The sequence below is a fragment of the Oryctolagus cuniculus genome, chromosome 11, assembly GCF_964237555.1.
Source record: "Oryctolagus cuniculus chromosome 11, mOryCun1.1, whole genome shotgun sequence".
Taxonomy (NCBI): Eukaryota; Metazoa; Chordata; class Mammalia; order Lagomorpha; family Leporidae; genus Oryctolagus; species Oryctolagus cuniculus.
In genome coordinates this window covers 49,866,839-49,886,521 of record NC_091442.1, presented here as the reverse complement: position 1 = coordinate 49,886,521, position 19,683 = coordinate 49,866,839, and the positions used below count along the sequence as shown (strand labels likewise).

At 55.3% G+C, this 19,683-nt stretch overlaps 1 protein-coding gene across 5 annotated transcripts in view; it reads left to right on the top strand.

Moving 5' to 3' along the window:
* Window positions 1-19,683, top strand: part of NINL (ninein like) — a 146,077-nt gene that overhangs the window by 102,453 nt on the left and 23,941 nt on the right. For all 5 annotated transcript variants that reach the window (XM_051834438.2, XM_051834441.2, XM_051834442.2 and 2 more), the window contains exons 11-17: window positions 1,495-1,669; window positions 2,884-2,994; window positions 3,400-3,480; window positions 9,700-9,832; window positions 12,077-12,183; window positions 12,973-13,280; window positions 16,844-17,941. In XM_051834438.2, coding sequence (XP_051690398.2) covers window positions 1,495-1,669; window positions 2,884-2,994; window positions 3,400-3,480; window positions 9,700-9,832; window positions 12,077-12,183; window positions 12,973-13,280; window positions 16,844-17,941 — 2,013 coding nt within the window. The remainder of the gene's footprint in view (window positions 1-1,494; window positions 1,670-2,883; window positions 2,995-3,399; window positions 3,481-9,699; window positions 9,833-12,076; window positions 12,184-12,972; window positions 13,281-16,843; window positions 17,942-19,683) is intronic.

Sequence of the window (19,683 nt, the reverse complement as noted above, 5' to 3'; positions counted from 1 at the left end):
CAAAGTATGTTATACATATGGTTTCCACCTTTAGATGGTTGACTCAATTTTTCGACTTTATGGTGGTGCGAAATCATAGCCATTCAAGCATTCTGTCCTTTACTTTCAAAGATTAATTACATGAGCTCCTCAACACTGTATTTTTATTTTATTTTATTTTTTGACAGACAGAGTGGACAGTGAGAGAGAGAGAGACAGAGAGAAAGGTCTTCCTTTTGCCATTGGTTCACCCTCCAATGGCTGCCGTGGCCGGCGCACTGTGGCCGGCGCACCACGCTGATCCGAAGGCAGGAACCAGGTGCTTCTCCTGGTCTCCCATGGGGTGCAGGGCCCAAGGACCTGGGCCATCCTCCACTGCACTCCCTGGCCACAGCAGAGAGCTGGCCTGGAAGAGGGGCAACCGGGACAGAATCCAGCGCCCCGACCGGGACGAGAACCCGGTGTGCCGGCACCGTAGGCAGAGGATTAGCCTATTGAGCCATGGTGCCGGCCTAACACTGTATTTTAAAATAGGCACTGTGTTAGGTGGTTTTGCCCAGCGGCAGGCTGGTGTGAGTGTTCTGAGCACGTGTGAGGTGGCTAAGCCAGGCTGTTGGGAAGGTTGGGTGTGTTGAATATGTTTTCCATTTAACTACATTCACAACTTAAAATGAGTTAATTGGGGTGTAACTGCACTCATGGGTCGAGGAACATCTGTATGTCCTCTCCTGCTGGCTGCTGCCGAGTATCTCATCGTGGGTCTGCCATAGTTTAATCATTTCCCTTTTGCATTTTTATAAAGGACCTCCAGATGTGTGTAATGTATTAGTCAGATTTCTGGTAGTGTTTTTCCTAAATGACAGCTGCCCCTTCCTCCATCTCTTTCCCTCTGGGTTTTGTTTCTTCAAGTTCTGAGCTGAGATTTGAAGTCCAGGCTCTACCAGCTGGAGGACCAGCCCAGGTCTTTTACCTAAATGCTGATGTGGCTGCAGTCAGCGTTACACTGTCTGGAATGTTAGGTAACCTGGGCTTGGGAAGTCCTGGAAGTAGCTGGTTCCCTGATAAGACTTGACACTGTTTTTTCTGCTGATGGAAATGATTATTGCAAAAGAGGAAATCAGCATCCAAGGGGGGAAAAGTTCCTGCCTCTTCGTGTGATTGCTTTGTGAATTTGCTCTGCCTGTTTCCTGGGGAGGGAGGCTGACTTATGCATTGGGCATCAAAGGGCCTGATCAGAGGACTGTGCGTACGTGACAGCAGGAGAGGCACTCAGTAGCTCACCCACAGGCTTCAAGCCAGCCACTGGTGTTCACTGTCTGATGTACCAGCTCCCCTTTCTGAGGGTCACCTCCACCAGCCCGTGAGGGAGGAGTGTCCACTGCCAGCCTGCGCCCCTCCCCCAGCGTAGGCAGCTCACTTGCAGACCAAGTGCTGAGGGCAAGGGGAGGCAGGGGCCAGTGTGGGACCCGGGGACAGCCAGGGAGCCCCAGCCGTGATCTGTGTGATGTGTTGCAGGCACCTGGAGCAGGGGTACCTGGAAAGGCTGAGCCTCCTGCGGTCAGAGGTGGAGATGGAGCGTGAGCTGGTCTGGGAGCAGGCCCGCAGGCAGAAGGCCGCACTGGAGCAGGACGTGGACCGCCTGCAGGTGGAGGAGGCCAGCCTGCGCCAGAAGCTGAGCCTGGCTCTGAAGGTAGGTGGGGGAGCATGAGCAGCCTTCCTCCCGCGCCCACGTTGTCCAGGTAAAGCATCCTAAGCATTTGCCTGTCCGTGGGAGGGAAACGCCTGGGATTCCACACTGAGGAACGTTTGCTGCGGGAGGGTTCTGGCCAGGCAGACAGTCTGGCTGTGGAAGGAGCTGTGAGGCCCTGCCCTCTGCCTCTTGCTCTCACGTGCTCGCTCGCTCTCTCTCACTCGCTCTCTCTCTCGCATTAACAATTTATTTATTTGAAAGATAGAGTGACAGAGAGAAGGGAATCTCCCATCCCAGATACCTACAACTGCTGGGGCTGGGCCAGGCTGAAGCCAGGAAACAGGAACTCCAGCTGAGTCTCCCATGGGGGTGGCAGGGATCCAAGTACTTGAGCCATCATCTGCTGCCTCCCAGGGTGCATTAACAGGAAGTTGGAGCAGCAGCAGAGGCGGGACTTAATCCCAGGCTCTCTGATGAGGGATGCAGGCGTCTCAAGTTGCATCTTAACCTGCTGTGTCACAATGCTCACCCCTTGTTCTTGAGTCACGTGGGTCTGGGTCCTTAGGATAGGCAACCATAGCCACACAGCTGCACTTGCAGAGACCAGGAGCACCTATGAGGTCGCCCACTGGAGCCTTGGGTTTGTGGCTTGGAGCCACAAACATGGTTTTGTAGGCTCTCATGAGTGTTCCATGCCCTGCTCTCACCCTGCCCTTGAGCCTGTTGAGTTGTCTGGGCTGCGAGGACGACTGGGAGGAGGTGGGCACAGGGGTATCCATCTGTATTCCCCATCCATCTGTATTCCCCATTCCTGCTCTGCTCCTTTCCTGTTCCGGAGCCCTCCAGCCTCTGTCCACATGTCCTGCCTCCTTGGGTCTCTGCCTCCAGGGAGAAGGTGCAGGTGCACATGGAGCTGCCCCATGCACCTGGCCTTCAGTGCAGCTGTGCCTCTTGACCCTGCTGGCCCAAGCCCCAGGATCTGCACATGCTACCTTCTGGTGGACTTCTGAGCCATGTCAGTGCAATCTCAAATCCCTCAGAACCTCTCTGAGCCTGGGGGCTAGAGGAGCTGAGAAAAAAGGCCAGCGGAAAGCGTCAGCAGTGTGGGACTGCCCTCCAGGGTCTCTCTCCTGAGTGGGCATAAGCCGCCTACTGCGGGGAATGTGCCTGCAGGTGACACCGGGTCCTGCCGCCCGCCGGCCTGTGTCTTACAGGAGAACAGTCGATTACAGAAGGAGATTATGGAAGTGGTGGCGAAGCTTTCAGATTCCGAGAAGGTGGCCCTGAAGCTGCAGAGCGACCTGGAGCTGGTGCTGAGGGAAAAGGTAGGTCCTCTCGCAGATTTGCGGTCTCCAGGGAGAGGCTGTGGGTGGCCGAAGAGTGGCTGGTGTCAGGAGAGGATGCACAGGTGACCGAGGGTTTTTCTGCAGGGAAAAGGGGGCCTGATGATGTCGCTCAGGTGTACTGTCCTACTTGACCATGCAGGTGCCACCAGGGGCAGAGGTGCGGGCAGAGCTTAGCACGCTGTGGCTCTGAGATGCTGCACCAGACCCTGCTAGAGAAGAAGGGAAGGAGGGGCTTCCTGGGGTAGGAGGCAGAGGAGGGACCCGGGGTTGTACCTGGGGATGCAGAGCCCTGTGGGAGGAAGCCAGCTGCATCCTCAGGTCCTGGGACCAGAGGAGCGGCTCCACCAGTCTCATGGCCTGTCCCTCTGTCCTTCTGTCCATCAGCTGGAGCCGCAGGGTACGGAGCTGCTGGCCCAGGAGGAGCGCTTCGCAGCAGTCCTGAAGGAGTATGAGCTCAAGTGTCGGGTACGTGGCCCACAGAGTGCCCTGAAGTGGCCCCTGTGTCCCCCAGCATCTCTGGATGGGGACCCAAACTTTTGTTGTTCTTAAAGATGTATTTATTTATTTATTTGAAAGGCAGAGTTACAGAGAGGCAGAGGGGGAGAGAGAGAGAGAGAGAGAGAGAAAGTCTTCTATATGCTGGTTCACTCCCCAGATGGCCACATCTGGGGAGTTGGTTCAGTCCAAAGCCAGGAGCCAAGAGCTTCTTCCGGGTTTCTCACGTGGGTGCAGGGGCCCAAGGACTGCTTTCCCAGGCCACAGTAGAGAGCTGGATTGGAAGTGGAGCAGCTGGAACTTGAACCGGTGCCCATATGGGATGCAGGCACCACAGGTGGCGGCCTGCTACACCAAGCCCTGGAACCTTCGCTTTTGTCATTGGTGCACAGCCCCCTCGTGCATCCCAGTCCCCCAGCCTGCCCTGCATCAGGAGTAGAATGGGTCCCCTGAGACTGAGCCAGCCTTGCGTGTTATCAGGGTCTACCTGTGTGCCAGATGCAGGCTTTGTCCCTCTCCTGCCCGGGTGGGCTGCATCCTTGGTCTCAGCATTCGGCAGTCTGCTGAGGGATGGCGGGAGGGGGTCTTCTCCAGGCCGAACCTCTGGTACAAGGCTGAGACTGCAGAGGCCTGCAGAGGCGTTGATGAAACTTCAGGAATGCAAAAAGGAACAAAGCAGAGTGGAGCCAGGTGGATCACGAACAGCACAGAGAAATTCGTTCGTTTGTACTTAGTCACACGCATCCATATTAGCTCCTTTAGGGTTCGATTCATGAAAAACTTACAAACTTCAGTGTGGTTAAAATCAGACCCCATCATGAGTCTACCCTTGGCCCACCTGCCCCTCAAGTCCTTGGAATGAAGGAGGTTGCATCCACACAAGTTTCAGCAGTGGGAGCCAGAAACAGCCCCGTGTCCAGCGTGGGAATGGTGGAGTGCATTGTGACTGTTACTGAAAATAGCACCAAGGAGGATGAGTCTAGAAGCGAAATCCTACCCAGACCACGTTGTCCAGCGGATGAGGATGTGTAACACACAACCTCACGTTACAGTCTCTCAAAACCCCGTCCAGGCCCCACTGGCAGAAATGGGGAGGACACTCCAAGGGTGTCCATAGAGTTGACTTTTCACTCCTTTATTTCTCCCGCAAACTTGCTGTCACAGTAAACAATTAGAGTAAAAGTGTGCAGACAGAGCACCATGATTTTCAACTCCCTGAAGAGGTCACGATCTGGAACTGAGCTGGTTTTACCAGATCTGTAATGGCCAGTTCCCGCGTGGTGGGCAGCACCCATCGCTGCTTGAGTTGTGTGTCATTATCCCCACGTGCACGTGGCCTGTGCAGCTTTGCTGCAAGTTGCCTCACTGGGGACGTTACCATGGTTCTTGTTAAGCAGCACTCCCCAACATTCCATAATTGGCAAGTTGAACAGAAACTGTGGGGGAAACAGCTCTCCGCGAAGCTGATTTCTTGCATTCACGGGATGTTTTATGGCCAGACTAAGAGGTTCAGCACTGTTGGGTTCTGAGGGTTTGCAGTCAGTTTGCTTCTGAGTGATTTCCCTGCTGGGTTCCTGCTGCATGTCACCCTGGCAGCACAGAGGGTCCAGGTTGAGCCTGGGCTGTTCTGAGTGGGCCCTGCCTCATGGCTTCCGCCCTGTGCTTTGCCCTCTGATGGGAAAGCTGAGACCCTCGGGATTCACATCATCCTGCCCTACATTGCTGGATTCTGCCTTTGAAGATCCTGTGTGTGGGCAGTTGAATTGCTTCCCTCTGAGGTTGACTGGTGGGGTGGGGCTAGAGCTGTGGTGTGCGTGGATCATGCTGGCCAGCTCTCTGCCCAGGCTGTGGTCTCCCGCCCTGACTCAGACCCTGCAAACAGCCACCAATTAGAATGTTCTCTGAGTACCAGATTTTTCAACCTTTCTTTAACATGATTCTTAAAGACCTGCTATTTGTTTCACTTCTGATTCTTGAAGTTTTATGTTTTGAAATGCCCAGCAGAGGTGTTTCCCAGTGCTAGCCTATTCATTTTGAAATTTTCCCTGTCTGCTGTTTGGATATTTTTGACTGCTCCAAGGGAGCATTTTAAAAGCTTTTTATTTGAAAAGTAACCTCAGTCTAAAGTTGCAGACATGAATACAGTGCCTGCCTGCCCTTTGCACAGGCTCCCCTGTTCACATTTTACATCACTCACTTCACCGGTTTTGTGTTTGTGAGGACACGAGTGTTTGCACGGTAGTATCCATAACCCATCTGGAGGTCAGGTGCAGACACCAGGAGCCTTGCCCCTGAGCCCACCTGTGCATTCCCTGAAAGCAAGCCTCCTCTCACCTCTGTCCAGTGCAAGGCAGGTGGCTGCTGCTACAGGTGCATGAGAGTTGATAAATGTTCAAGAATTTTTGCTAAGTGCTTCTTAAACCATTAACAGTTTTAACTGAGCAATGACAGGATTATGTACACCACAAAAATTTGCAAATGCTACAGAGTAGGGGTTTTGTCCTTGGAGAGCCAGTTTCCCAACACCCTGTGGAACGAGACTGTCTGTAACGCACTCATTGGCTTGGTGTATTTGCACTGGTACAAGGCCCTGACCTGCTAGCTAAGCTTCAGTTTTCTTAGACAGCCAGTGCCCTCCTCTCGGGATTTTCCGGTGCTTTCTTTGGTTAAAGTAAGGCTCTGCGTTCTCAGCTGGGCCCTGCATAGGTGATGTTGTGGGCATCTGTCCCTCACTGGTGATGTTAATTCTGATCACCTGGTCGAGGTATTGTCCTAATTTCCCCTCTGTGTAGATACTGTTTTTTCTCTCTGGCAACTAATGAATAGCGCACAAGAAGACACCTTAAGACCACACAGGTTTTCTGCTCTTCTTCAAAATTTTCCCTGGATTTGGCATCCATGGATGTTTCTTGCCTGATTCAATCTGTAGCGTGATGGTTGCAAAGCCCCACGGGTAATTTTCCAACTGTCAATGCTGTTGACTGTGTACTGTAAGATGGAGAAGCCCCTCCTGTCTGTTTGTCATCTGGCTATCATTGGTGTAGACTCCTGAATCCACATTTCCACGCCCCCTCCTGGTGGTTTATAAGACTGTGCTTACTTATTCGGTGCAGGATCTGGCCAGTGAGACTGTCTCCCAGCCTGTGACTTGCCACCATCACTTCCTGTTGTTTTGCTTGGTTAAGTAGTTCCATGCTTTCTGGCCCAACAAGGTGCTCTGGGCTCATCTTAGACTCTGCCTGCAGTTGCCTTGGGACCTGCCATTTCTCCAAGGCGTGGTGCTGGTCCTGTCCTGAACATGAGGGAGTGGGCGCTCCACATGCTCACTTCCCCCCTCCCCCCAGTCGCTGCTTTCTCAGCTGAGGGCATCTCTATGGTCTCCAGATTACAGACGATTTAAGCCCGAGCCATCCCCGTTGTGCACACCACGTGTGTCCAGGTCACCTCTCAGGGTTTCTTTGTGCTCTGTAACAGGGCTTCTGGTAGCAGGCAAACCATGCCTCCCCTTGGTGCTGAATGCCCTTGCTGGTGAACCGTCATCTCAGCTTCTCCTCCTTCTTGCGACTGGTCAGTCTGTTTTCTTGGTGAGACGGCCCTTGCTGGAGGGGATTGTGGGATGTGAATGGGGTCCTCACAGGGCTCCTGTGTGTTTTGTGTTCTCACTGTGCTGCTTCAGTTGTAATGGAATCGTTTGTCCTCGGTCAGAAACTCTAAATTCGATGTTCTCTTTTGGAGCTCCACACCAGCCCCTGGCAGAAGCCTAACACTCCCCATCCTCTGGGCAGTTCTTTAACCACTTCTTGCTGTATTTGATCAGCCTGGCGTATCCCAGGTAGCCTCCCTCCCGACACCTGTGAGAGCTGCTCCCTGGGCTGCTGTTGAAATCCCCATCCCACCCCTGGCGTCCTGAGCTTGGTTCTTCCCACCAAGAAAACAGAAAAGCCGTAGTGGGTTCAGAGTCCACAGCTCTTCAGTGCTGAGGGTGTGGCTGCTGAGCTTCTCACTAAAAGCCTCTCTTCCTGGCTGGGGCAGTGCAAGGGAGCTTCAAAAAGTTGGCGGAAAAAGCCTGTCATGAAGAAACTGTGCATGGATTGCAAGGTTTTCTACATGAGGGTAATTTTTTAATACTATTTTTTCATTAACGTTTTGAGGTACTCTTGTGTTCCACAGTCGCCTTCAGCATAGGTGAGAGCAGGTGCCCTGGCCTCCACTCTGCCAGCCATCCCTGGAGCTGGTGCCAGAACAGCCCAGCCACCCCTGTCAGTCATAAATCACCACCTTCCTGGCAGTGCCTCCTTCTGGCAGCACCGAGTTTGTGGCATTTCTGTGTGCTCTCAGAGTGTCCATTCGGAGCAGCAGGAACGCATGCAGGGGCACGGCGTTGGGCGTAGATGTTGCCTCTGGATGGGCGCTGCCCAGTAGCAGTTCAACACAAGTCACACGTGTAACTTGTGTTGAACTAGAAGACTTCGCCAAGTTATACATGTGAGGCATTGAGGCATGTAAGAAAAAAATCAGTGATGCTTATTTTAACAATATATTTATTTTACTCCAGCAATTTCAAAGCATTATTTCAGTGTATAATGTAAACAAATTATTGGGAATTTTTAAAACATATTTATTTAAAAGTCAGAGTTAGAGAAAAATCTTCCATCCACTGGTTCACTCCCCAAATGGCTGCAACGACCAGGACTGGACCAGGCCAGAGCCAGGAGCCAGGAGCTTCTTCCAGGTCTCCCATGTGGGTACGGAGGCTCAAGCACTTGGGCCATTTTCCACTGCTTTCCCAGGCACATTAGCAGGGAGCTGAATGGGAAGTGAAGCAGCCAGGACTAACCAGTACCCATATGCCCACAGTGCTGGCCCCAAGACATTTTTTGGAGTAAGTCTTTGAAATCCAGTGTACCTTTTGTGCACAGGACACATGTCAGGAACTCAGCAGGGCAGGGCCAGCTCCGTGGGCTGGTGGTCAGGCCAGTTAGCAACCAGCAGGAACCCGTGGCGTGGGCTGGCCCAGCAGCTCTGATGTCTCAGCATGCCCTTTTCCCTAGAGCGGTGGGGCTTCCTCAGTGGGGCAGTGCACGTCTGCAGGGGGCTTGCTGCATGAGGTGTGTGCAGCCCTCCAGGAGCTGTATAGCCATTCCTTCCCCTACACAGCCGGCCCTACCCAGGGAGTCTCCTTCTCCAGGGGAAATGCAGTGATGCAGCCAGCAGCCCAGACACTGGCCCCTGGTAATAGTTTAGGAAGACCAGTTGATTCAGCAAGAGCTGCCTGGATAGGCTGTAAGTGCGAGGAAGCAGAGACACGCAGTAGGATTCCAGGACCAGGGAGGGAGCCTTTGTGGGGGTGCAGTGAGGGCAGGGGGCCCGTTCCCCTCCACGTGGTCTCCAGGAGAAGCCGGGTGGAAACTGCGTCCTCATAAATCACGGGGCCCAGCTCCTGCTGTCCCGTGGCCTCAGTACTGCTGCCTTTAGGTTGGCCCAGTCACAAGCCCTTCCCAGGGCCCAGGGTGGGGTCGCAGATGCACAGGCAGGAGCAACCATGTTGTCGTATTTCTCAAAAAGCTCAGGACTCTGGGGAGCTGTAGGGGAAAGTGGGCTAGAAACTGTCCCCCTCCTATCCCTGTAAGAAGCCGATGACCACTTGGGCTTGTTCCAGGATGTTGCAACTGTGTGAACCAAGCTATGGTAGCTGCAGCTGCAGGCATGGGGCCCTGATCCTCTTGTGTTCTCACCTCACCCCAGCACCTGCCCTTTCTGACTCGCTGGTCTCCGCTCTGTGGCATTGGGCTGGAAGCACGCGGCGTCCTCCCTGGCAGGGAACCCCTACAGAGTTTAAGCAGCAGCCGAGGGAAGGATCGGGGCATGCAACCTCACACGTGCCGTGACACCCTGTGGTTTCATTTGCTGACGAGTCTCTGTGTTTTCTACATCTCTCCTTAGTATCCACTGCATTTTTGTTTCCTTTTTAGCCTATCCCATGTCTCTAGTGATGGGAAGTGATGCAGGGCATGGGGTAATCGACCAGGTAGTCAGGGACTTCAAATCCAGACTGGGTAGCTGCTCACCTCGCAGTGCACTTTGCCCACAGCGGGCGCCCCCTAGAGAGAGGGCTTGTTCTGGACTCACCCCGTTCTGGGCTCACCCTGGGCCTCAGCAGTTGGAGAAAGTATCTGGCTCCCCCCACAGGACCTGCAGGACCACAATGATGAGCTGCAAGCTGAACTGGAGGGCCTGCGGGCACGGCTGCCTGAGAGTCGGCACAACCCCAGCAGGGGCCCAAGTGGGCACAGACGGCGGCTCCCCGGACGTGGCCCAGCAGGTACCAGCCTGGCCCTGGGAGGGGATGGGGTGTGGGGCTCCGTGGGGTGTGCCCTGAAGCCCGACGTGCACATAGCAGCCTAGAGCCCAGAGGGGGCTGATGGAGAGCCTTCCTGCTAGGGTAGAGGTGATAGAGGCTGTGCTGACCTTATCGTGACCTTGGGGGAGGCACATCCATGCTGCCGGGATGTTTCCAAGGTCAGCAGCTGAAGCCGGCACAGGGGTGGTCGCCTGGAGAACCAGGAGGGAGGGGAGCCAAGGGCGGGCCCTGGGCATGCCCCACAAGCTGAGCAGACAGGCCTGCCTGTCTGCACATAGAGACCATGGTGTTACCTCGCACGCCCTTACTCATGGGGTTGGGACCAGCTCCAGGCACCCAGAGGCCCCAGGTCATGTGCTGGAAGTGCTCTCGGCTCCTTCTAGAGACTAGGACAGGTTCCCAGTGCCACAGCTGAACTGCGTGTGGCCCTTCTTGGGGACCAGCGTGCTGGCCACTGCCCCTCCAGGCACAGGGCTATGCTGGGGGTCGCGTGACCTCTGCTTACTGCCCCTGCCACATGCGGGGTCTGTGGCTCTGTGCCCACTGCTGCAGGTAGCACCCGCGGGGACCCAGCGGCCCCGACATCTCCCTTCCATCACAAGTCATGGATAGCCCAGCCCCCCGGAGAACTTGGTGCTCCCACCTGTAACCCTGAGATCACTCAGACTTCCTGTGTTGTCTTCAAACTATTTACTTAGGAAAACAGAAAAACAGAAAGCCCTGTGTACCCCACAGACCCAACACAGGCATCTCCGAGGAGAAGCCAGCAGGGGCTTCTGTGCAGGTCTCCGACTTCTGAGACCTTTAAGGCAGCCCCTCACCTGCTTGCTCCTTTGCTGGAATCAGAGGGCTCCTAAGACCTGCAGCCCCCTTGCCGAGAGACTTAGTGGGAGCATCAGGAAGGAACCAGATGTTGTCCTGGTCGCATCCCAGGCCAGGGAAGCCAGAAGATGTTGGGGTACAACCAGCCTGTGGGGTCATTTTCAAATCCCCTCAGGGGTGTGCTGTGCACCCAGGCCTGCAGCCCAGCCACGGGAAGGAGCGGGGTTAGGGGAAGTGTAGCCTTGGGGAGCCTGAGCTACTGCAGGGTGTGCACACCTGGTCAGGAGCCACCAGCCAGACCCTGTGGAGAAGACACCAGGTGTTGGGAGGGCAGCCCTGAGCCTGTGTCGTCACTGACAGCCAAAGCCATCTTCCAGCAGGAACTTCCCTCTCCATCTGAGCACAGAGGTCAAGATTGGGCCCCAAGAAGAGGGGGGAGGTGGTCTGTCTGCTACCAGAAAGGGAAAGTTGGAGTGGACTGGGCTGATAGGCACCCAGCTGGGTGCTCAGCTCACCTGGCCCATTTGCACAGACCCAGTGGCAGCCTCTGGTTGCCAGGGTGATGAGATGCTGTCTTTACCTATCTCTTGGCCCCGACATCCTTTGAGTCTGTCACTTTTCTTCATGGGAGATAGCCTGAGAAGTGGAGGAAGAGAGGGAGAACTTTTCCCTCTTTCCCAGCCCCGGAGTGGTGTGGTTGGAGCCTCACAGTGACTCCCCCCAGCACACACACGACCTTGGTACTGCCTGCACCTGGGGCAGGCCGGGCCTTGCTGTGGGCCTGGGAGCCTCATTTCAGTGACCAGTGCCCGGTGACTCACACCTCTTTGCCGTCAGTTGCCAAGACTTCTGGACCCTGCATCATTTGTAGGATGTAATATTATTACATTGTACTACGTAAGTAACATAGGGGCAGTCAATGGCTGAGCCCTGCGCATGCGTGCATGGCCATCTGCCTGGGCACCGAGACCTCATCCTAAAGCTGTGACTGCCCAGAGGTCTGCGTGCCTCTGCCTTCCCACTGCCTCTGTGCCCCTGGCGTTGTCATCAGCAGGCGGAATTTACAGTGTGGTAAATGCACCGTGTTGTAGCCAACTCTTCGAGTGAGAGACCTCGAACCTTGCAGGGAGCAGCCTTGTATCTGAGTGCTCTGTGTTCTGGCAAAGACTTGAAACGCTGACTTCTAGGGAACACGGTGTAGCCCACACGGCCTGCACGGCTCTCATCACACAGGTGGTGCACGTGGGAGGCTGTGATCTGTCTGGCGGGGAGAGGAAAGCCAGGGTGGGACCTGATGCCATTCCATGTCACACCGGAGGGCTGGGAAGGGACCCTGGGGCACCCCAGGCGTGACATAGGACGGAAGTGTGCTTCTGCCCGCAGGCATTCTGTTTGTGGGGGAGTCTACTCCGGTGAGTATCGAAACAGAGATCATGATGGAGCAGGTGAAGGAGCACTACCAAGACCTCCGGGTCCAGCTGGAGACCAAGGTGAGGGGTGAGGGCCCCGCGGGCCGCACAGCAGGTGGCTCTGCCCCGTCGTGAGGGCACTGCCACTCCTGTCTGCCCCACACTGAGCCCACCAGGGATGGAAGTTTTGGACATCTGCCCCCAGCCTTCTCCAGGAGGCGGGACACACAGATGGCTGATGATGGGGTGGGGGTGGCGCTGTCCCCCGAGTGGCTCACGGGCACACGCTCAAGGTGGCTGCGGGCTAGTAGGCAGCACTCTGCTCATCTGCTGTGTGGAGCCATCATTACCAGCTTTGCTCTGAGCCAGAGTGACCTGGCATTTGCTCTCTGTGGGAACTCCGTGGTTTCATGGTCAGGGCCAGCCTATCACCTGCTCTGTTTGTAGACTATGGTGGGTGGCAACGGACAGTGTCCACAATTTGTCGTGTGTCCAGTTCCTCAGTCTGAGTGGAGTGAGGTGGGGCCTCGTGTGCCCTGGATTCCTTGGGCGGATCAGCCGGAAGCTCCTGGCATCACCTTGCCTGCCTGTGCCCGCATAGTCTCCCTTCTGCTGGGGACTGCAGGGTGCTCAGAGCTGCCCCCAGGTCTGTCAGTAGTTGTCACACTCTCTGCTTCCCGTCTGCATCTGCTGGACATACATCAGGGGAGGTGACATGATGTCGCGACTGTACTGGGCCACCACCGTCTGTGGGCCCTGGCTCCTGGGTCTTTGGTCATCATGTCTTCCAGCTTTGCATTTTGTTTTTGTATCATTAGCTAGGTCGTTTTTAGGGCCTCCTGGTCACAGTGCTCATGGTTCTCTTTTTAGGTCAGCTACTATGAGAGGGAAGTGGAGGCCATGAAAAGGAACTTCGAGAAGGAGAAGAAGGAGGTGGAGCTGACCCACCAGCTTGAGGTCAGCGCGCTGGAGGAGCAGAGAGCAGACCTGGAGGCACTGCAGGCCAAGGCGCAGGAGGTCATCCAGGGCCTGCAGGAGCAGCTGCGGGATGCAGCCCGCACCCCCGAGCCAGCGCAGGCCGGGCTGGCGCAGTGCTGCGCCCAGGCGCTCTCCGGCCTGGCCCTGCGGCTGGAGGAGGAGCTCCGGCTGCGGCACCAGGACCAGCTGCAGCAGATAAGGTCCGCTCGCTTTCACAACTCCACATCCGGGCTTCTTGCCAAGAACCAAAATCTGAAGTTGGTTTTGGGTAAACTTCTCCAGATTGGAGCACCCACTGACTGGGCAGATGGATGAGTGCTCCAAGAACAGGTCATCGGATAAGGATTTCTACTTTAAATTTAAAATAAGTATTAAATACAGCATAGGCCATGAAGCAGTTTGCATCTAGAATTTTTTTAAATAAATATTTATTATTTGAAAGTCAGAGTTACACAGAGAGAGGAGAGGCAGAGAGAGAGAGAGAAATCCTCCATCTGCTGGTTCCCTCCATAATGGGCCGTAACGGCTGGAGCTGCGCCAATCCAAAGCCAGGAGCCGGGAGCTTCCTCCAAGTCTTCCCACGTGGGTGCAGGGGTCTAAGGACTTGGGCCATTTTCTACTGCTTTCCCAGGCCATAACAGAGAGCTGGACCAGAAGTGGAGCAGCTGGGTCTCGAACCGGCACCCATATGGGATGCCAGCACTGCAGGCAGCAGCTCTACCCTCTATGCCACAGTGCCGGCTCCTAGAAATTTTTTTTAAAAATGTTTATTTATTTATTTATTTGAAAGAGAGAGGGAGAGACAGAGAGCTTCAGCTGCTGGTTCATTCTCCAGATGGCCACAACAACTAGAACTGGGCCTGGCCAGAGCCAGGAGCTTCTTCCTGGTCTCCTACGGGGTGTGGGGCCCAAGCCCTTGGGCCGTCTTCTGCTGCTTTCCCATGCCATTAACAGGGAGCTGGATCAGAAGTGGAGCAGCTGGGGCACAAACCAGCGCCCATATGAGATGGCTGCATCACAGGCAGCAACTTTACCCTCTATGCCACTATGCCAGCCCCTAGCATTTTTTAAAAAAGATTTGTTTATGTATTTGAAATGCAGAGTTACAAAGAGAGAGGAAGAGACAGATATTCCATCCACTGGTTCATTTCCCACATGGTCACAGCTGCTGGGCTGGGCCAGGCCGAAGCCAGGAGCCTGGAACTCCATCTGAGTCACGCATGTGGGTGCAGGGTGCAAGCACATGAGGTTTCCAGAATTTTTGTCTAACTTCTGCCTCAGGCCGGCCTGGCAGCTAAAGGCAGTATACTATCCATCATTTAATACCCCAGTCTCATCCTGGATGTGATGGTGAGCACAGACAGATGGAAAGCCCTGTGCCCCAGACAAGGAGAGAGAAGTGAAGCTGAGTTAGTGAGATTATTGACAGGCTAAAGTGCCTGAGATGTGAGAGAAGCGTTGTTATTTTTTGACTTTTGGTGTTGTTGTTGTTGTAAGACTAGTTTATTCATTTGAAATAGTTATAGAGAGAGGGAGAGACAGAGAGAGCTTCCATGTGCTGGTTCACTCCCCAAGTGGCCACAGTGATCTGAGCTGGGCCCATCAGGAGCCAGGAACTTCTTCCGGGTCTCCCACATGGGTACAGCGGCCCAAGCACTTGGGCCATCCTCCACTGCTTTCCCAGTCACATTAGCAAGCAGCTGGATCAGAAATGGAGCTGGAAAACCCAGGTGTGGCATTTCCTGTGTTGTGATGTCAGAGCCACAAAGAAAGCCCACACCTCATTGTGAGTCTCAGGCCTCTGGCTTAGTAGTCAGCATCTACTGATTGCAAACCTGGTGCTGCTTAGCCAGGACACGCAGCCCTGTGGAGAGCACTGGACCCAGTCTCAGAAGAGCATGGGCCCCTCCCACCACCTGGCCAGGCCACCCCAGCCTACCTGGGCCCACACTCAGCAGGCAGCTGTTGGCTCAGGCAGGCCCCTTGGGTTAGAGTCAGGAGGCTCAGCAGGAGGGCGAGCAGCCTTCGTGGGGAAGTCACCCCCACCTCCCCTCCCTGCTAAGTGGGAGCTTGGGATGTAATGAGGAGGAACCAGTTCTGCCCCTTCCCCGTGCTTCCCCTCCAGCAGAGCAGCCCAGGCCCTCACTGTGGCTGGCCTGGCCCATACATAAAGGTGACTTTTAAGCCACATGTTTCTCCAGTTTTCTTTTTTTTCTTTTTTTCTTTTTTTTTTTTTGCCAGGCAGAGTTAGACAGTGAGAGAGAGACAGAGAGAAAGGTCTTCCTTCCATTGGTTCACTCCCCTAATGGCCGCTACGGCCAGTGCTGCGCCGATCTGAAGCCAAGAGCCAGGTGCATCCTCCTGGTCTCCCATGCGGGTGCAGGCCCAAGCACTTGGGCCATCCTCTACTGCCCTCCCAGGCCACAGCAGAGAGCTGGACTGGAAGAAGAGCATCTGGGACTAGTACCCAGCGCCCCAACCGGGACTAGAACCCAGGGTGCTGGCACCGCAGGTGGAGGATTAGCCAAGCGAGCCACAGCGCCAGCCCAGTTTTCTCTTAAACCCCGAGGGCATGTGATAAGGTACTGGACCAATACCCCCTGCATTCCCCCACCAGGCAGTAGAGGGACCAGCACCTTTAGAGTCCAGGCCTGTGTGTGCCTGGCTGCCCACCCGCTCCCCACTAAGCCACCCTGGGCCCTGAGGCATTGGCTTCTCACTGCTGGGTTCGGCTGGGCACATGGTCACTCCTCTGCATGGAGGTGGAGCCACGTGCAGCCCCATTTCACTTGCTCCCATGTGTGCCCTGGCCAGAGTAGACAGCACCACGTGCCCCTGCAAGACTACAACTCCCATCCAGCCCTGACCTTGCCTTCCCGCAACTCTCCTGGGGTGGTCCAGGGCCCCAGGCCCAGCAGCGTAAGCGTTTTTTGAGGGCAGTGTCAACTGTGGGTGTTCCACTCATGTCACTGAAGCTTGGGAGCAGCGCTGTCTGAAAGCTCTGTGCAGTGACAGGCCTGTCCTGTATTTGCTGTGTCTGGTTGGCAGCCACTAGCCACCCACAGCTACCGAGCACTTGAAATATGGCCAGTGCAGCCGGGGAGTGGTGGGGGAGCCTGACTTGAGCTCAGTGTAATTGTAATCCCCTACCTTTGTACAGTCACCTGTGCCAAGTAGCTTCCTAGGGTGGCTTGTATTTGTAGAATACCCTTGGAAAAAATATCCCCTCCTGGACTCTAAGGAGGCTCCCAGGGTGTGGACTGAAGCTCTGGCAGATAAATGATGGAGATTTAAAAAAAATGCCAGGGGCCAGCGCTGTGGCATAGCAGGTTAAGCCTCTGCCTGCTGTGCCGGCATCCCATATGGGTGCCGGTTCGAGTCCTGGCTGCACCACTTCCAATCCAGCTCTCTGCTATGGCCTGGGAAAGCAATGGAAGATGGCTCAAGTGCTTGGACCCCTGCACCCACCTGGAAGACCCAGAAGAAGCTCCTGGCTCCTGGCTCCTGGCTCCTGCCTTCGGATCGGCGCAGCTCTGGCTGTTGTGGCCAATTGGGGAGAGAACTAGCGGATGGAAGACCTCTCTCTCTCTCTCTGCCTCTCCTTCTCTCTCTGTGTAACTCTGACTTTCAAATAAATAAATTAATTTAAGAAAAAAGCAGCCAGGAGAAAGGAGTTAGGGATTAGAACAAGGGTGGCCTTCTCCACCCTGAGGGGGACAGAGCTGACAGAGCCTGTGATGTGTGACTCGTTCTGTTTCTGTAGGAAGGAGGCAGACTTGGAGCTGAGCCAGAAGCTGTCCTGGCTGGAGGCCCAGCACGCCACGCACTGTGAGAGCCTGGCCCTGCAGCACCAGCATGAGAGGGACCAGCTGCTGCAGGCGCACCTGCTGCAGGTGCACGAGCTGACGGCGCAGCTGGACCTGGAGAAGGAGCGGCGGCAAGGGAGGGAGAAGGAGATCCTCGTGCGCTGCCAAAAGCAGCAGCTGAAGCTGCAGGAGGCGATGAGTGAGGAGCAGGCTCAGATCTGCAAATCGTTTGCCCTCGAGAAGGAGAAATTAGAGCTCACCTACAGGCAGCAAGTGCAAGGGCTTGCCCAGGAGGTGCAGGCCCTGCAGGCCCTGCTGCAAGGTAGGCTGACGGTGGCAGGTGTGGAGCAGGAGGGTGCACATGGCCCTGCACCCCTGTGTCCAGGCATTGTGGAGCGGCCACCTGCTAAGTGGGAACCAGATGCTGGCGGAGAGACAGGGGAGCTGGCAGGAGATGGGCCTGGCCAATCTTGCTGTGTGGACGCTATGCAGAGCCCAGCTGCGGCCCCTGCCTCTCCCTTGGAGAGCATCAGCCTCAGAGAGAACCCAGGGGGGTTGCCCGACACCGAGGAGGTGGCTTCTGTTCCCTCAGAGACAGAGTCACATGTGCAGCCATGTGGGACGGACAAGGGAGGTGACCCAGATCCAGTGCCTCCCAACAGGGCGCCAGGGAGCCTGAGCTGGCCTGAAGCCCAGGAGCTGCCCTTGCAGGGAGCAGAGGCAGACGACTTGCCAGCTCCACCCCGGATGACGGAGGCGCGGCTGAACTCAGACTCTCTGGAGGAGCCAGCCCCTGCAGGGAATCTGGGGCAGGCCAGGGGTGGCGGCAACACCCTGGACACTGAACTCCAGCCCTGCAAGGGGGCAGCCCAGAGGGAACCCTTGCTTTCCCATCCCGGGCTCCCAGATGGACAGGAGCAGCTTGCCATCCTGGGGCAAACAGAGGACGAAACCGTGCTGGAGAGAGAGAGAAATGACATGAAAACCAAGCTTCTGCAGCTGGAAGACGTCGTCCGAGCTCTCGAGGCAGCAGCGGATTCCAGAGACCATGACAGGTTTGGTTTCTACGCACCCGTAAGCCACTAGCCTGTCTGTCCCCAGTGCCTGCCACGTGAGTGCTTTCCCACTGGCAGAGCGACTCTGCAGCCCTGATGCCTGTGTGGGCATTGTGAGCCCTGTGCCAGCCTCCCAGGTCCCTGGGTGCTCAACCAGGGTGCAGAGGGAGGCGGGCAGGCCTTTCTGGGCAGCTCAGCAGGCTGTCAGGTCCAAGGACAAGGACCATGTTGGGAGCCCCCATGTTAACCTTGGGTGGCCTGGGAACCCTCCCCCTGAGTTTGAGAAAGGTGAGACTGGTGTGGGTGGCCATATGCTGGGAGTGGATTTGCATAGGAGGGGGCGTTGTGGGAGGGGCCTCTTTAGCCTGGGCAGGTGGACCCAGATGGGGCCATTATCTAGCTGAGCGGTGCTGTGAGGAGGATGACCTTGTGGGGCATCCACAAGGAGTTAGTGGGGAAGGGGAGGATCTGAGAGGTAGACCCTCTCTCCTATAGCCAAGGCCAGCACAGGGGCCTCAGAAGGGCCCTGTTAGAGTGTTGCCATAGAAACGATCTCAGAGCTGAAAGGAGGGGAGAGGGCAAGTTGGAGGGAAGAGGGGAGGGAGTACCTTAAGCCTCAGAAAGGCAATGGGTCTGCCAAACATGACTTCAGAGGGGCTGAGCTGTAGGGGCTTCTTTGGCAGAGCTCTAAGCTTTAGGAGGGCTAAGGGTAGGACTTTTGTCCAGTGTAAGTGGAGTTCGATGCAGTTTGGTGAGGGTTTCCTTTAAGGATCTGTTACTCCTCTCGACCTTTCCTGATGATGGAGGCCTGTAGGGAATATGAAATTTCCAAGGGACATGTAAGTACTGAGTGACTTGTTGAGACACCTGGGAGGAGAATTCGGGCCCATCGTCTGATTGGAGGGAGAAGGGGAAGCCAAAACCTGGTGTAATTTCTGTTAGGAGGAAGTAGGCGGCAGTGGAGGCTGTTTTATTTGCCTCGGCCCACCCCAGGAAGGTGTCGATGAACACAAGGAGATGTTTAACTCTGCACACAGGTGGCATGTGAGTGAGGTCTGTGTGCCAGTCTATGGCAGGAGGGAGCCCTGCATCTGGTCAGTGGGGGACTTGGGGGTGAAAGATTGGTGCCCGGGGTTTGTCTGTTGGCAGGTGGGGCAGGTCTTAATGAAGCTTTTTAGAAACTGTTGGTCTAGGGCTTGTAGGGATAGGTGAGTCTTTACAAATTGCAGTATGACTTGAGTGGGCAGATGAAAAAGGGAGTGTAGATTTGAGAGGATTTCGGGGATAGAAGGGTTAGATGGGTGATGGGATGGTTTTGAGACGCTAGCTGTCAGGGAGCTGCCCAAAGGGTGAGTGAGGGCAATCTGTTTTGTTGCTTGGTCTATGCTATGATTTAAAGTGGTCAGGGGGGATTTATCTCTTTGGTGACCCCGACAGTGGAGTACAGTGGCTTGTTTGGGAGGGGGGGCTGCGTCGAGAAGAGCTTTAGTGTGAGAGGGAGTGAGAAAGCCGCGTTCTCTCCAGGTTAGGATATTAGAGTGAAGAATATTACAGCGTATTTGGAGTCAGTGTGGTTGTTTTCTTGTTTGTCTTTTGCTAGTGTGACAGCACGGGGGAGTGCAATAAGCCCTGCCTATTGGGAAGTAGTTCTGGGTGGCAGGGGCTATGCTTCTAATACGGAGTGTTTAGGGGGATTAGAGATGTTTTCTTGTATGATTGCATATCCTGCCCCATAGGGCGGT